Consider the following 18,569-nt stretch of genomic DNA (forward strand, 5'->3'; position numbering starts at 1 on the left):
AGTGGCGTGCACAAGGTATTTAACGAGGGTATGCATTATGTCTACAAATTGTACAAAATGGAAAATTCCTTCTTCAAATCGGACTAAATGCAGTGTATGAAGTGCAAGCCACTGTTTGTAGGATTACCCAATGACATTTTTTAAACAGTATTAAAATCACTGGGATTACCTATATATGATCCACATGCTTTACTAATCTTGACACGTATTTTCCAATCCCTTACAACACATCTCACCTAATAAATCTTAAGGTTATAACACACATATCAACTCGTAAAGGGATCGTAACCGTTTCGCCTCGCCGTCATTCAGATGTCGACTCGGCTACGTCTAGGCGACACCGCCTACAGCGTGCTGACTGCAGGTTGACAGTGAGGTAATGTGCGAGAGGGGTGAAAGGGGCAAGGGTGCACGAAAAGACTTTCTGGGGGTTGGGTACGGAGAGACATAAGCGCTAAGAATGCGAGCAGTGAGAATGGCGACGGGGAAGCGAAAGGACTTTTTGCAAAAAGAATACAGGACGAGTTGTTACGGTGTAGTGTAGATTCCGACTTGATGTGTATGCTATGACCTTTACCTTACCTGTTATTTATTATACCGTGATATTATATACTATCAACTCAATCTTTTGCATTCAGATAAAACTGTTTTATTGATGTCAGTCATCCTTATCAGAGAGATACAATAACGGATAGGCTGACGGAAATTTTCTAATCTTACATCTCAGTTCCTATTTGCAATACTAATATTAGAAATCTCAGGTGTTGTCATACTACAATCATTCATATTTACTTATTCAATATAGAAATAATTAAAATTATGTGCTCAGGTTTAATTATTCCTGTTTAAGTTTTATCTATAGTAAATTTATTACCACAGTCAGTCAGTAATCTTCACTATTGGACAAAGGCCTCTTCCAAACACTGTGGTCCTATATGAAGCGGCTCCCTTACCGCCCTTTAAGAGTAAAACGAACTGTCACCCGCACCATTCTACATGAAAATAACTACTAATATTATGATTTATGACCAACGGATACAAAAAATGCCAGTTTGAAAGTCCTTATCGTTCACCTTTGCCACTAGTTAACAAATTGAGTATGCTATAAATATTAAACATTATATGGTAACCAGCCAGGGTAACGGATGCAGTATATTTTTATCTGACCGATAAAAAATGTCATTCAAAACGATTTTTCGTCGAAATTGACCCCTATCAATGTAATTGTTGTATTTCACTCTTAGTAACTGTGTTTGTTGATAACAAAATATGACTTTTAATACTTATTATTTTTTTTTGTATGTCTGTTATCTGTCTGTATATTATGACTGTCTGGGTGTCTGGCAACTTTTATTTATAGGTTTTTTTAACTATACCTACCGGCGGACAGCCGCAACTTTGTCAGTTTTTCACAAATCCCACGGGAATAATTGTTTTTTTCAGGATAAAAAGTAGCGTATATTATGTCGCTCAATAACGTTCTCTAGCTCCTAGTAAAAGTTTCATTAAAATCTGCACGGAAAACAACAAATATTAGACATTTGACAAAACTATAGACAAAATTCTAAAAAATCTCATTAGTGTTTTGGTATCGTTTAAATAAGCACCGTTTATAAGTCCATGTAAACCCTAATAAAACAGTTTTTTTTTAATCACAGATAGACACTTCCGTTTTATATAAATGTATCAAAGTATTGATTAATCCGAAACATTCAATATTTTTTTCTGAAAATTCTAATAGGTAATTGCCTAATTGTTGTGTGCATTTTAAGAAATTAAATATCACGTGTCTCAAACGGTGAAGGAAAACATCGTGAGACAACCTGCATACCGGAGAATTTTCATAATTCTCTGCGTGTGTGAAGTCTGCCAATCCGCATTGGGCCTAATCCCTCTCATTCTGAGAGGGGACTCGAGCTCTGCAGTGAGCCTAATATGGGTCGATGATGATGAAGATGATGATAAATTGCCTAAGGAAGAAAAGGCCACAAAATTCCTTACTTATTCTGATAACAAAATTTCCTATAAAATATAAACTCAATTGTAATAGCCCAACCCAAATCTTGAACTTTAGATCTCTTCATCCATAGTCGCAAAAGTTACCAATCGGCCTACGGTGTAAGCAAGTCGTATTTATTTACTTGTAGCGATAACGACAAATAAATAGGTTTAAATAGGTAATTGGATCAAGTTAGGCTATAATCAATTTAGCACGTAGGTACAAAGTGCTGATGCATCTTTATATGTTACGTGTACCCTTAGGCAAGCATATTATTTCTCTTTATAACAACACGTGCGACACAGTTTTTGTATAAGCCTCTATAGCTTCGCGGTAAAGCGACCGGTCTCACGCCGAGAGGTCGTGGGTTACTATGGGTGGGTCGTGGAGTAAGTACTAGACTAATGTCGTACACCTAATAGTTTCGACTAATTGGAGGGGAACAGAAATATTCGTCATATTTAAAAGATAGGGCAAATAGGTATTTAAAAAAGTTAAATTATTATTGTAAACTAAGTATTGAAAAAGACTTTCGGAGCTACGGTAAAATATACTTAACGTAAATTTTTTTTATACTTATATTCAAATACCTAGACTAAAGGATTACAACATTTTCAAGATACCATTCTATCTTGCAAAATAAATAGAACTAATTGTTAAATTGTCCTCAGCGGATGATAGAGCGAGCTATGCTTGGCGTTTCTCTGCGTGATCGAATCAGAAATGAGGAGATCCGCAGAAGAACCAAAGTCTCTGGTAGGGCTCAGCGAGTCGCGAAGCTGAAGTGGCAATGGGCAGGCCACAAAGTTCGAAGAGCCGATGGACGTGGGGTCCCAAGGTGCAGGAATGGCGACCCCGCACTGGAAAGCGCAGTGTTGGTCGACCCCCCACGACGGTTGGTGATGAATTGTTTAATGATTCACAATTAGTAATTAATACCTACTTATCAATATTTAATATGTACCTAGGTATAAATATATAATGAATTTGGTTAAAGATAGTTATGTTAAACAGAAATATTACTGTTAGTCAAATAGAAGGTCAAATAGTCTATAAAACCTCGGGCACGTAGAGGTGCCTGTAAAGCACGTCTCCTGCATAATCATTGAGGTGACAATCATCGGCCATTCAAAGGAAGTGCGCCGTTTAAAGGAACTATTTTAAGCCGTCCTGCCCACGGCCGTGTGCATCCCGTGGTGGTCTAATGTCTAGACACCTTGTTATTTGTATTACCTAAGTACCTACCTATATAGGTAGGTGTACCTACTTACTGACTACTAGTACTGACTAGCTGATAGGACCGACTGTACGTGTCGTGCCTGCACGGGGTATAACACCATCAACTTACCTACACCGAGCTAAGAATATATTTATTGAAAATTTTTTAAAAGAAAAGAAAACTAACAATCGACGTAAGCTCTAAAATTACACGCTTAGTAAAAATATTTTTTTTTATAATTATGTGATAAAAAAGAGCTAGAATCTAGAACACGAATCCCAGTTATTAAAAAAATGAGTTATGTATAGCGTTGCCAGTTTGTAGGGAATTCCCCAAATTGTGGGTAAAATTAATTCTATCAGGGACAACTCCCCAATTGTGGGGCAACGTTCTGTACGAGCAGATTTTTAAATTAATCATCTATCGTATGTATTTACCAGTTTTATTCATAGTAAAAACCTATAGTTGTTATTGAGAACAGAAATACTATAATTTTACACCTATGACACTTAATGAGTACCTACTACATAATATTGTTTAGGTATTCAACAGTGGCTTATCGTGCCCATTAGGAAGAGTAAATATTTCTTAAACAAGAAAGATATATTTTGAACAACCTATATACGGAATTCATAGGTTGTTCAAACCAAAGGTTGTCGCGGGCCCCGTATCATTGATACATACGGCGGTAGCTACGCCCTTCATACTCTAGATTACCTAGAGACTCAAATAAAGAATACTTAGTTTAAATTATTATCATTATGATTGACAATTTATTCCAAAAATGTTAGATTGTAAGAATTATATTAAATATAAATATTTACTGCATAATTTGCGTACCTAGTGTGACATTTCTGCAAGTTGGAGTTTTGTGGGAAATTGGTATATTTTGTTTCCACTATTTGAGGAATTTTACGTCGTTTGTGAGGATTTGGGAAAAAAAGTGTTGGCAATACTAGAATAGAACATGTGAGTGACATTGACAAGATCGATTCGACATGACATGACAATAATTGACGTAATATTTGACGTTTGACCTTGACATTTGTTTATTTGTTTTATGTTTGTGTTATCTTAGAAAAATAACCTTTCGGTTTTTTTTTCGGTATTTATAATAATTAATGAGTTACACAATTAGGTGCAATCGACAGCTCAAATTAAAAAGCTCATAATACTGCACTATTATCTACTTCACAATGGATCAAAACCGTGTCTTCGTACGACGAGCTCTTCATAAACTGTTACCAGCATCCATTATTGGTGAAGTAGCCTGCTTCGTGTTTTACGATCACCATCCGAGAGACAAGACACGCTTGGACGTAACCGTGTGTACCAATTCTGGCGAAATACTCGAGTACTATCACCATGAATTAATATCTTCTTTGCTAATAGAAACCGTAGGCCATACCACGGATATCAAAATTTTACGAAATAGCAACTGCGAACTTTTTTATTTAGTTGTTTTAAGTGGTGAGATAGTAATAATATCTAGAAAAGATGGTCTTCAAGTTCATAATAGAGTTGGTAATGTTGATTCATTTACCATAGATGATGTAGAGTGCACAGGGCTAGCTCGTTTGAGAATAATTCGCAACGATGATGCAGTACCTCTAGTATTTGATGATAATTTTATTATTCTCAGTCAAAGTCAGATAGATTTACCGAACAATCAGACAGAGGAGTCGCCCATTGTGAAACAACTTATGCAAAAGTTGACTGAAGCTAAATACACAACAAAACATAATGAGTTAAAATATAAAGATTATGTTAATATGAGACAAGCTGCAGCGTTTGCCCTTTATCAGAAGGCCACATTTAATTTGGACAATGCTGTATCTACTCTTAAGCTTGGTTTGAGTGAGGTGAGACAATAAGAGATTCTATTAATAAAAAAAAAGAGAGACTCTATTAATAAAATCCCTCAACATTATTAATGTAATGCACGTAGATAGAAGAAATATATTTTTATGCTGACTTCTTATGTTCCTAAAGTCATTTCTCCTACATGCAGTGGCATGTACTTCATAGACTCAGACCAATTATTGTACAGGACCTGCCTCACTAGACGTTACTTTTCTGTCAAAGTATATGATCAACGATCTAATGCGATTATAAAAACTGCCTCTATAGAATCAATGTTAAATAGTTGTAATCGTGTTCGTCGGTTAAAGAGCTCCGTAAAAATACCTTTTTGTGTAATTGAATTGTGTAAAAAACGGGCAAAAACTTCTAGTTTAGTATAAGATATATACCAAATCTAAGCTCGTTTTCTTCAGAAAATGACAGACAATTTTGTTCGTGACTATGAGTTCAATACAGGTCCTTCTATAATTGGTCTGAGTTCATAGATGCCAAAATGCACTGCCTAAAGGACCCAATACAAACCTATGTTGGACCACAGAATACATACTTGGATAAGGGAATTTTCCAATTTTCACATAAAGTGTATATGCCCTAGTTAAACACCCTTGTGAATGTCACTGCCTACATGTGGATTTAGAAAATAGCAAATAGTGTTATTTGTTTTCACTTATTTTTTTTTAATTTGGGTTCACTTAGTTTTGCTGGTATTGTGTTGAAATTAAAACATATTGGGTTTAGGTCTACATTCTCTTAAAACTGTGATGGACTTTAAAAGTTAACATTAACAAAAGATACTACCCTTTGTACAACAAGAGGTATTTTTGACCCTCTCAAGTGAATCCAAATTGATAGGGTATTTCCCGTAAAATGGTTGGTGCCAGGTTTTCATCCTTATAGCAGAGGTGATATGGAGTTTTTACCCACCATGTTGCTCCAAATCAGTTTGGTGGACTTAGGCTTTTCATTAATAATACTTGGTATTATCATAGGGTACAGGGGTATGTCACTACCAATTTCCATACTCCAGAATGAGAATTTACCTGAGACATTTTTATAAGAGAGAGAAAATCTCTCATAGTCTGAGTCAGGATTCAAACGCAAGACCTTGTGAAAGCAAAACCATATTAGTTGACCACTTGCACTTTGTTGGTTTAAAAGGCTTAACTGACTCTTATCCTATAATTTTATTTATCTCCTCTGAGTTTATTTATTTTTTACAATCTTTGTTTACAGGTTTCCAATCTCCTAAAAGTGTCAGTGAAGGAGCCCGTTATAAAAATGTGCAATAAAAAAGTAGTAATGTTAATAAAATTAACAAACAATAACAATGTGTAAGATATTTTATTATTATATGCTATTTATGTATGTATGTTTGTGGAACTATATCTCTTAAATTTACCAATTAATGTGTTAACTAACCTATTATTTAATACTATTGAATTAATTTAATATAGCTCGTAAGTCGTAAACTTAAAGTAAGTAAACTTTTCATGATAGTCAGGCGATTAATAAAATAAAATATTTTACAAAATTTATAATTATGCTGCTAGACTATCAAAAAATAGGCCGGTTGATTAAGAGTATTCTTAGTGTTTTCAGAATTTCATATTCTCCATTCTCAATCTTTCATTAATATTTTTATAAATATTGTTAAATTATAAATTGATGATTGCTTTTGTGAAAATAAGATTAAATATTTATATATCTAATCTGACTAACAAATTATTATTAGATTAAATATTTATTTATTTCTTTACAGATCCATAAAAGATGTACACATCCTTTTTCACAGTGATTTCAAACAATCAATAGAATACAGGACAAGAGTTTTTGTGAACACAACAAAATCTCCATTTTGGAAGGAAACCGATGCTGTGATCGCCAGTCACAATGAGTCAATGCTCGCTGCTGTGATAGATTTAGACGAGCTGCAATTTGATGAAACGAGTAGAATAAATCTAGATGTTGCCTTATCTTTTACCAAAAGCAATAAAACTCATTTGATGACACTTGAGAGTGTTTCAATACGTCCATTGGATATGATGGGAGAGAATTTTGATATTTTATACTCCAATGTTGGTAAGCTATTTGACATTTATTGCAACTTAATACAAATTATGTGAAATCAGAATCATAAAGGAGGAGATCCATAGTATAACTAAAGTCACTGACATAGCTCATTGATTCGCGTAACTGAAGTGAAAATGGGCAGGGCACATAGTTTGTAGAGCCGAATGGACGTTGGGGTTCCCATGTGCCTCAGACCAATTATAGAAGGACCTGTTTCGCACTCACAGTCACGAACAAAATTGTCTGTCATTTTCTGAGGAAAACGAGCTTACATTTTGTATATATCTTATACTAAACTAAAAGTTTTTGCCCGTTTTTTACACAACTCAATTACACAAAAAGGTATTTTTACGGAGCTCTTTAACCGACGAACAGGATTACAACTATTTAACATCGATTCTACAGACACAGTTTTTATAATCGCATTAGATCGTTGATCATATACTTTGACAGAAAAGTAACGTGTAGCGAGGCAGGTCCTATACAATAATTGGTCTGAGCCATGTGCTGGAATGGTGCCTTCCGCACTTTAAAGCAAAGTTTTGGTCGACCCCCCCGACTAGGTGGGCCGAGGACATCAAGCAAGATGCTGGTGGCTTGAGACCGTTTTGTTTGGAAGTCCATGCAAGAGGCCTATGTCCAGCAATGGACGTCCAACGGCTGGTAATGATGATGACATATTACAAATATAAATAAAATTGAAGTATCTGTCTGTGATTTTACAATACGTTTTCTCAACTTTGTCTAATCTTTGGAGCGACTGCATCAATTTTTAATGTGTCTTTCAGCCCAAACCCATCTTAGATTGCATCATCACTTATCATCAGGTGAGATTGTAGTCAAGGGCTAACTTGTAAAGAATAAAAAAAAAATACATTATATATTTGGTTCATTCTTGCAGATAACAATTATTTGGTACTCTGCATTATATCTACATCAGAATGCTTTGATCTACATCTCAGACACATAACAGAGTCCAATGACATAGTAACACTGTCTGATATATTCCATACACATTTGAAAATGGACATGTGCCTGGAAAAACTAGCCATACATAAAGCTAAGCCTTTCCACAAACTCCATGGGGTTGTGGTTGTGTTTGAAGATAATATCCAGGGCACAGACATAATGCACGTTAAAGTTTATACACGGTAAGTTAACATTTATGCTAACTAAACTACTAACTGCTAACACTAGCGGACGCCCACGACTTCGTCTGTGTAGAATTCAATTTTTCACAAATCCAGCGGGAAACATGGGTTTTCTCGGGATGAAAAGTAGCCTATGTGTTAATACAGAGTAAAATCTATTTCCATTTCAAATTTCAGCCAATTCGTTTCAGAAGAAGCGGCGTTAAAGAGTAGGTAACAAACATCCATACAAAACTTTCGCGTATATTATATTAGTAGGATAGGATAGTCTTGTACTCAACAGCAAGCTATGCTTGGAGTTTATCTGCGTGATCGAATCAGAAATGAGGAGATCCACAGAAGAGCTAAAGTCACCGACATAGCTCAACGAATAGCGAAACTGAAGTGGCAATGGGCGGGGCATATTGTTCTATAGTTTTTGACGTGGCGCAGTGTAATGTGTGGTGGATTTACAAGATGGAGGTCCTGGAATTAGCCCGCTTCCATCTTATATGACATCATCACTTACCATCAGGTGAGTAGTTAAGGGCTAACTTGTAAATACGTAATAAAAAAAAACAGAGTTCGAGTTCGAGATGGATGTTGGGGTTCCAAAGTGCTGGAATGGCAACCCCACACTGAAAAGCGCAGTGTTTCTCGGTTGTAGGTACAACTTTGTAGGTATCCCCCGTTACGCAGCGGCGCGGCAGCGGGACATAGCCCCCCCCCCCCCTGGGTAGAGTCAACCCTGCCTTATTTCGGAGACGCCAGAAAGATCGCATCCAACTATACTAACAACAATATTTATTATTTGTAGATTTCCTTCGCAAGTGTTGGCATTAATGCATTACATCTACGACGTTGTACCATATAGAATTATCGTGACCACATCTGACTACAAAATATCTGGAATGGGCTTTAGTTTGTCGAATTATACGGAAACACCCCATAACAAACCGACCAACTATACTGAATGTGCAGCATCAATAGTTAAACAGATCAAGATAATTAAAGAATACATTGATGAGTGTACAGCAAAGATGATGGAAGATGGCAGTTCAGAGATGGAAGATAAAATTGGTACAGAAGTTGATTTGATGGCGTCGGGAGTGCCAAAGTTTTTGGAGTTCAGGAAGAAGATACTTGAAGAAAGCTTGAAAGGTGTAAAGAGTGTAATGTCACCAGATGATCAATCGTCAGAGAATGACATGGACTGTATGATAATAGACGATGATGCCTGAAAATCGACAATAAGTTCTTTACTAAGGCCTGAAATAAGCAAGCGACGAGACTGAATAATATAGGAAAGTTTTGTTAAGGTCATTTATACCGGACACCGTTAATCATTATGGTACCACGAAAATCATATTACAAAACTCGAAAGTACCCAAAAAGCTCCACTTAAGGAACGTGAAGTGAGAAAAAGTAAGAGAAAGAAATAAGATAAGAACACATAGTACTACATGGAGGGAGAGGTAAGAGAAACATGACATATTAGGTATAAAGGATTTTTAAAATAGAGATGGATGGATGGAAATATTTTGTGATGCGATATTAGGGTAAGAGACTGTTTAGTCAATCTATTCTGCTAAGTCCGTTTAGTTTTGGATGTAGTGGTAGGAAGTGATAGACAGAGCAATAGACTACAAGCCCTTGAACAAAAATTACATGTGAAATGACCCAACGTGATTAATGCTTAGAAGGCTGTTACTATATCAGAAAATAACTCTGAGCACTATGCTGTCATTTCTGAGCGGTACAGGTGAGTACGCGAGTGATAAGTAAGGATTGCGACTCTTATATTTTTACTCCTGCGCTGGAAAAATCTACGGCGTTTTATTATGTGTACAAAACGAATTGCACAAATGCCGTACAGTAATAAATGACCTATTTTGCTTCTGCAATTGTCGACAATTAAAAGTTTGTTCTGACTTCCGGCAACACCATTTTAGTACGGCACTAGGATTTTCGACATTTATTTTTAATCATCTTTAACACTATAACAAAGCCGTACAATTATAATTAGTCGTAATTCATCATTTGTACCTGAAAAATTCTATTTACTCGCGTACTTCACCACTGTACCGCTCAGAAATGACGGCATAGTGTTCAGTTATTATCTGATATAGTAAGCGTTATTCACGTTGGGTCATTTCATAGGTAATTTTTGTTCAAGGGCTTGTAGTCTACAAGCGCGCTTGTGTGTATAAACTGAAGGAGCGTCAGTTCCTTAGATTTTACACATTAAATGCCTATAGTCTGGCATGTTCGTTGATGAAACTCCCACGATATGCGGGCGACGGGGGGAAAGACTGCGCGTGTGTGAAATCGTGCGTGCGGGGAAATGAGGTGCATCGGTCTGTTTTTCATTCATCACTACACGCCGCCCGGCCCGCGCGGCCCATCGGAAGTGTTACGAAAGAAGTTGCTAAGTTATAAGTGAGGAAATTTGTAGACATCTTTAAACTCGCGTATAAAACACGTCATCTGGACGGGCTCTTACGCGCTTGTCCTTTTTAACCGACTTCCAACAAGAAGGAGGTTCTACGTTCGGCTGTATGTGTTTTTTTTTTATGTATAAAGTCCAGCGATAATTCCGTCATTTATGGACCGATTTTGAAAATTTTTTTTTTATTCAATGATATTCAATGACTAGCAAACGGTTACACCCACATGGTTGCATTTCTGTAGGTATACAGGGATAAAATATAGCCTATATCACTCAGAGATAGTGTAGCCTCCCAACAGTGAAAGAATTTATAAAATCTGTTCTGTAGTTTGAGAGCCTATTCAATGCAAATAAACTAACAATCAAATCAGTCCTCTATATAATATTAGTATAGACAAGTAAGCCATTTACTGCGATCTCATCTGATGTTAAGTGTGAACGTAAGACATAAAGTGATGTTAATAGTAAGATGGAAGTGGGCTTAATTGGTTAAACAGTTACAAGTTTATTCAACCAATGCCTCTACGCAGCATCGTACCGGAACGCTTGGCGGTATATCTTTGCTGGTAGGGTGGTCACTAGCCACGGCCGATGCGTAGTACCAGACCAGACCTTAGAAATTATAATATCCTAAAGGTTGAGAGAGGTCCTGGGAATCGAACCCAGACCTACCTGTTGAGAACCGCACCACTACCAAGTGCGCTAGGAAGATTGTCTGTCCTGTACTTAGCACTACTACATCGAAAGACAATGAACTATCCAGAATAGATTGACTTGAATTATTCAATCGTATTTGTTGATTATTATTATTAGCAATACGCTTTAATTGTTGCCATGTTTAAAAAGCTTTATTGTATAAAAAAAAACACATTATAAGTAAAAAAATATTATTTTATTAAATTTTACAATGAAATGGAAAAATTATCTTTTAATTCAGACTTTGTCTATTATACTAATTATAACACAATATCTACCTCTGACTTAACTAATATTGCGTTTACAAGGTAAATATAAAAGCCTAATTAGTCTAAATTAGTCTTAATCTTCGCTGCTCTCTGCATGATCTATTTTTAAAAGATTTAAAAGCATTATATTATTTCACACATCACAGAGAATAGGGATGATGACTGTTTTGTAAATTGTATTTAAATTAGGAGTAATACAATTTTGGAAAAGTAACACGGTATCTGCGATCATTACTTTCGGAGCTACAGGGATTTAAAAGGTATATATGCGGACTGCCGCAGATCCCTGAAAAACGCCCCATACAAAAGGGCATGAATCAATGACGTCGTTGATCATAATAATCATTAGATTTGTATAGGCGATCAAAATTACAAATATTTGTGTTATTTATGCGTTTACGTTTATAGTTCATGTATTGAAAAATGTCACGTTTAATGTAAGGAAGCTAAAAATTTATGAATTTTCATCTAATTGCGATTATTATTGATAGATTTTGAAATTTTTATAGTCTTATTTTTGCGTATAAATTATTTAACATTGACCTTATATACCCGAATGTCTCATAAAAGTCAACATATTCACACCTAGTCATCATCCCCATTGTCCTGGGAGAGTTAGAGACATTTTGATGTTAAATTAATTTGGCATTTAAGAAATAAAGGTATTTTTATTTCTTAAATGTTATACTAAATTGCTATTGTTATAATGGCTCGTTGTTTTAAATTGATCCACATACTCCATTTGCTTTGAAGCAATTTGAATTGCTCATGTAAGTTCACTTTGATAACAAAATACATTGTCAAATCGTTGTCATTTGATGTAAAATCACTCAGTCAAGATCATTTCGTAGAAATGATATTGTTAGATGATTATGATTCCGAAAATACGATTAAAAACGATGTAGTGACTTATTACTTGAATGGTACACCGAGTTACATAATAACCCTGCTAAACATGTCCCTAAGGATGCCTTATTAATGTAAGCAAATTCATTTTCATCCTTAATAAATATAATTATTGTATGTACTAATATTTGAAAAACCATAGATCCACCACTCAGTCTTAAAATAACTCCTTTTTTAACTTTTTGCACCATCATTAAATTAAGCAACTCGCGTAAACTATTCCTATTAAATATATAAATTATATAAATATAAAATAAATACTGTATGTAAAGAGAGCAATATAATACAGTTTTTTTTTTTATTTTTTTATTCTTTACAAGTTAGCCCTTGACTACAATCTCACCTGATGGTAAGTGATGATACAGTCTAAGATGGAAGCGGGCTAACTTGTTAGGAGGAGGATGAAAATCCACACCCCTTTCGGTTTCTACACGGCATCGTACCGGAACGCTAAATCGCTTGGCGGTACGTCTTTGCCGGTAGGGTGGTAACTAGCCACGGCCGAAGCCTCCCACCAGCCAGACCTGGACAAATTAAGAAAATCTCAATCTGCCCAGCCGGGGATCGAACCCAGGACCTCCGTCTTGTAAATCCACCGCGCATACCACTGCGCCACGTAGGCCGTCAATAATACAGAGTATGGTTTGTTTTATATTTATAGTGTTAACAGACACTTTAAATAACTTAAATATGAATAAGTTGATAGGTATATTAATATTCGTAATTGCTTTTTAAATAAATAAATTCTTACTTAAATTATAAATTAAATCTTATTTAACTACAAATATCAATTTAACTTTACATAAAAAATATTTCCTTACGAATTACAAATTTTGCTATTGAGCTTTTTATAAAGTAACACTAATATATTATTAAAATTATTATATACATCATTATATTATTATTATTTTTTCTGTTACTATATTAAAAACGTCTTATTAAGTAATTAACGTAATTAATCTATAATAAAAATAAAACAACATCAAATAATATTCAATAGATACCCGGATTATTCCTGTTGTTAGCACCATTTGTCAGCTATTAAATTAACACATTTAAAATTCATTCATTTATTATACTACATATTTCTTAAACTACCCACAACCGTATTAAATCTGTTGGGAATAATCAACCTTTGGAACAAATAAGGTTCATGCTCATTAGATCCATCTGGTACCCGACCTGCACTCATTAGTCTTGTGCGGTTCTTTATAATTGCCTTCGACGGACATAATATACGAGTACGCTCTGTTTGTCAATTCTATAGCATCACCGGTTTGTAGTGTGAGGTTGTCCCTATTTGCTCCAGTAATTATATTAAAACACTTACAATTTAAATTAAATTTCAATTTATATTTACCGGTACATTGCACATAGCATAGTTACAATTAAAACTGCGCCATCTAGTTACAACAAGAGAAAACAAATCTGTAAGTAGATGGCACAGATTGAAGTGTTTATAAATTGAAGTTTACTTATTTCGAAACAAATAGGTGTACTCGTACACTTGCATTTGGATCACACACGGATAGTCATGCTCGGGAGCTGTAACAAGGCAGATCAAGTGCTGTATGGCTCTACTGAGCTGTTACCTTTATCAAATAGATATTTTAAGACCATAGCACAATAGTGTCAAGTATACTGATGCATTCATCATTGCGTTCTAGTATTTTGCTAAAATTGGTAAACTATAAAGCCACACACGATCAAGTTTGCCGTCAAGTTTAATAACATATCTCACAAAAGTATTACACAATATTACAAGAATACACAAATTCAATAAAAAAATGTATGATTTGTTTAACATGCGCATCATCAGTCTTTAAAGAATATTTAAATAAAAAAATTAAACAAAATATTAAAAAGTAAAGTAGATTTACCTACGAGAGAGATAAAAGATATGTAAGTATAATCCTTTGGATAATGCTATAGATAGTTCAACGTTAAATTCCTAATTGCTTATTCTCAACAAGTAACAACCAAATAATATGCTCTGTTACATAACGGAGGGGATTCGAAATTGCTTTTAGCAAGTTTGTCGCACATTACCGCAACCAAGTTACTACCATTACAAAAAACCAAACAAAAATGTCCTTAGTACTATTATAGGGAAACCAAACAACCGAGTCATTGCCTTCGCAGTACAGCAGTGGTATGGAGACAGGAGAGCGAGTGAGTTTTTATTTTTGATTGTGTAAGTGCTTTAGCGAAACCTCAGCGGCGTCACCGTAAGCGAGCGTAGAAGCATCGCCTGATAGAGCCTGAAGGCAGAAGCAGAATAGATGGGCGGAACGACTATCTCTTTAAGGGCGTCTCCTCTGAGATTCGGACCTCAGTTTAGAGGGCCGTTCTGGACGGGCGTTTTGGCCTGAGTGTGAGTGAGATTGGACACGCGAATTTGAATGAAACGAAGAATGCCCGCTCTTTACTCGATCCATCACCATTATCAGCCTACTTTGACTGCTCACTAAGGAGCCAGGCCTCCCTCCATGTAGGAGATGATATGAAGCATTCACCTACGCTAGCCCAATGCGGATTGGTTCTAAAGTTTTACTCTAACGATCATTTGTTACCGATAATATAATGAAGTGATGATGTCGGCTTTTACACCACTAATTATCATACTCTGGGCTGAGAATTTTTAATGAAAATTTCTTACAAGAACCTGAGTGATCCGAAGTCACATAGGCTAACCACTGAACAAACGAGGCAATTCATTCACGGCTCACTCAACTCCCTCAGTCGTAATACTGCCGTTCCCACTGTAGTGTTCAGACGGACTGAGTTGTGCGGTTTACCCCAAAATTAGTATGCGGTAGTAGCGGCAATGTGCCGTAAACTCAAAACCCCTCCGGAGCAATCTATATTTGTCAGGTACTAGGAAGCCAAATTTTGCCGCCAGACTCTGCTCAATATATACAAAACATACAGTAAACTTACGTTATACAACAAAATATTCTATACAATAACTTAAGTTTAACAACAAAATATTTTATACAATAATATAATTTAGATAAAACTAATGAAATAAAAAGAAATCCCTTATAGGGAAAATATTTAGGTAACAGAAATTGTCATGAAGATATTAATTACTAGTACGATGATGTTGATACGGTTGTACAAATATCTCTAAAAACGTTTTACTTATTGAATTACTCCTAAATAATTCTTTCTATTCTTTATAAGGGAAATATTGTAAAAAGGATTTGAGATTTTTATCCAACCAAATATACATCAATTAATAAAATATTCTGTTTTACATCTAACTATTCTATTATTGCATTGCACGTCCGGCCTATCTTTGATAATTTACAATTAAACTACCTAGATTTATATTATTTAATTTAAAATATAATTTGTCAGAGGTATTTTATGTATTATATTAAATATTTTATCTAACTAAAATTATATAATTATTGGTTACACTATTATTGCACTGCGTTCATTATTTCACAAATTTTACTGGCTATGATTTTCACTTTTTATTTTAACTTTTCTTCTACTATCCTTTGGCACTTTGACAGTGTTTTTTATGATTTCATTATTTTGATGTAGTTTGTGACAATTACCGAAGTACACCGAATGTGTTTCTATACTTTCAGCACCAGATTCACTCCTTGCTTCGTCCCCTGTATCTTCACTTTCAGTACAACTAGCTACTTTCGCAATTACTATTTTCTTTTGAAATTGTTTAGAACTGGTCGAGTCACTACTGAGATAACCAGAATCTTCTATATTGGTACCCCTTTTCCGTCTGAATTTCGTCCTGTGAAAATTGTCTCCTTTCTGACTTCTCACGAAAGTATTAGTGTTTATTCCGCTGCTACAACAACTTTTCGTTCTTGTAGAGTTTCGACAGTCATCGGATTTGATATCACTTTGACTTGAATTTGCGATATTAATGTCTTCGTATCCCAATTTCTGTGGATGAGTGGATTGTGCTGCGATAACTGGTGGGCTATTTAAGGATTCGCGAATTGAGTTACGTGGAGACACGTTAGAAGAACTATGGTCTTCTACAGTATTATCGCATTGAACTCTCCTAGGTGGAACTCTTGGCTTTTCATAAATAGCGTCGTCTTCAATTGGCGGTAAAGGTGGTAGAATATCAGGTCGAGCTAAGTTTTTAATTTGTTTTATAGTAGGCGGTGTGCATTGCCGTTGTCTTTTCGAGTGCCTAAGTTCTAATGTTAATATACGGCTGTCTTCAGATGTCCAACCACCATTATCATCCCAATTATCATCTGTTGTATTCTCTAATGATTTTGAACCACTGTATATATTTGGCGATAACTTAGGGCGGTTTAGAAAATTACGCTGATGTTCATGATCATTTCTCAAGCTATTGAACTTATTCAAACTTTCTGATTTTCCATTATTTTTTGAATATGTTCCACTGCTTCTAAGCTGTATACGATCAAGTTTTCGGTTTTCTGTCGTATCAATGTTTTTTAGAAGGTCTCTTCGACTAAAGTTGATATTTTCTATAATCTCTTTATGCTTAGGATGTTTTCGATCTAACGTATCAGGTTCGAAACCATCGGATTCATGAATTTTTATATAATTTTCAGGGGGATCTTTGACTTCGATTGTCAAACAGCCAGGTCTCTCTTGTAGCTTATCCAATTTCAACCCTTTTCTACTTCCCATTGAGCATTCAGAGCCACTTGGTGAAGTTGGTGCACTGCCAAAATTATAATTGTTATTTACATACACTTCACTCACCAAACTGTAACTAGAATTGTGTTTTGATCCTATGCCAATAACGGGCTCCACTTTGGTTTTCTTTATTTCTATAATTTCATAATGATTATCATCTACGTACATATCTTCTGGTGATGGTGTGTTGCTAACACCGCTAGAGTTTGTTTTATAGACAGCATTTCTCATGGTAAGTTCTTCTTCTAATGGCAAGGCATTGCTTAAACTTGGACTAGCTTGGGATGAAGGGACATCAGGATAATCAATACTTTTTCCCTTTTTATTTGATGTTCTTTCAAGACTATCCGTTTCATATTCATGTCCTGAAGCTACATCTGAGTTATTTTTGATGTACGGAGTCTTAGCCTCATCTGGCGTTGAATTTTTAAGACAACGTTCTTCGTCTGAACTGCTTAAATTATATGATGACCTAGAGAAATGATCAAGAGCAATAGCTTCGTTAACCATATCGGGTAGTGCGTTATTATTTTTCAATAAGGTATTTCCGTTTCTTATAGTACCATCTAGTTTCTGTCTTAAACTTCCAGAAATATATCCATTAAAATCAATGGGCGTTATATCGTCCATTCGTGACACTGTCTGGCAATGGGTTTTTTCAGGTTCAGTGTCATTAAATTCTGGTAAAGGTAAATTGTAATTTCGAACAGATGGTTCTGATCTAACTGAACGAGAGGCATTTCTTTTAGAGATCGCGAATTCATCTGTTACTTTTGCAGTATGAGTTGCACTAAAACTATTTTGTTTTTGTATCTGGCATTGTTTTTCATTGTTAGGCAAAGATAATAATGAAATTGCTAAATTTTGAGTTTGATTATCATTATAAAACACTTGTTGCTTTCCACTTGGAATATTTTCTAACCATTTTCTGATACTATGTTGTTTGTCTCCTTTTTCTCCAAGGCAGCTAGAGCATGTGGCAATGTTGTATTTCATAAATGTTGGCACATCATTATCAGTATTATTTGTTTTGCATCCAGGACAACCTAAACAATTGGTGGATCTTTTTCTACTATTCTCCCTTTTAAGACTAACCATGCTTCCACTCCGTTGACTGCCCATACTGTGATAAAGGTCAACGCTTACATTAGATGGATAAGTTTCTTCTTCTGGTATATGATTCAATATTGGATGAAAACGTTTTATTGCCATTTTTTGTTTTGCGATTGCTATAACTTCCCGAATTTTCGAAAGAAATTCAATTGCTGCAGCAGGAGGGTCCTGGAAGATAAAGTTTTCAATTAAATTT

At 35.3% G+C, this 18,569-nt stretch overlaps 2 protein-coding genes across 3 annotated transcripts in view; one reads left to right on the forward strand and one right to left on the reverse strand.

Moving 5' to 3' along the window:
* The first annotated feature begins 4,278 nt into the window (after window positions 1-4,278).
* On the forward strand, window positions 4,279-11,651 carry LOC112053336 (uncharacterized). Its single transcript, XM_024092732.2, has 5 exons — window positions 4,279-5,080; window positions 6,315-6,412; window positions 6,841-7,160; window positions 8,053-8,302; window positions 9,099-11,651. The coding sequence occupies exons 1-5, from the start codon at window positions 4,415-4,417 to the stop codon at window positions 9,520-9,522; spliced, it is 1,758 nt and encodes a 585-aa protein (XP_023948500.1). The 5' UTR covers window positions 4,279-4,414; the 3' UTR covers window positions 9,523-11,651.
* A 145-nt stretch (window positions 11,652-11,796) lies between these two features.
* The window catches only part of LOC112053338 (uncharacterized), a 97,743-nt gene continuing 90,970 nt past the window's right edge, over window positions 11,797-18,569 (reverse strand). For both annotated transcript variants that reach the window (XM_052887898.1, XM_024092733.2), the window contains one exon: window positions 11,797-18,541. In XM_052887898.1, coding sequence (XP_052743858.1) covers window positions 16,061-18,541 — 2,481 coding nt within the window. In that variant the 3' untranslated portion in view covers window positions 11,797-16,060. The remainder of the gene's footprint in view (window positions 18,542-18,569) is intronic.

The sequence above is a fragment of the Bicyclus anynana genome, chromosome 20, assembly GCF_947172395.1.
Source record: "Bicyclus anynana chromosome 20, ilBicAnyn1.1, whole genome shotgun sequence".
In the NCBI taxonomy this organism is placed as follows: Eukaryota; Metazoa; Arthropoda; class Insecta; order Lepidoptera; family Nymphalidae; genus Bicyclus; species Bicyclus anynana.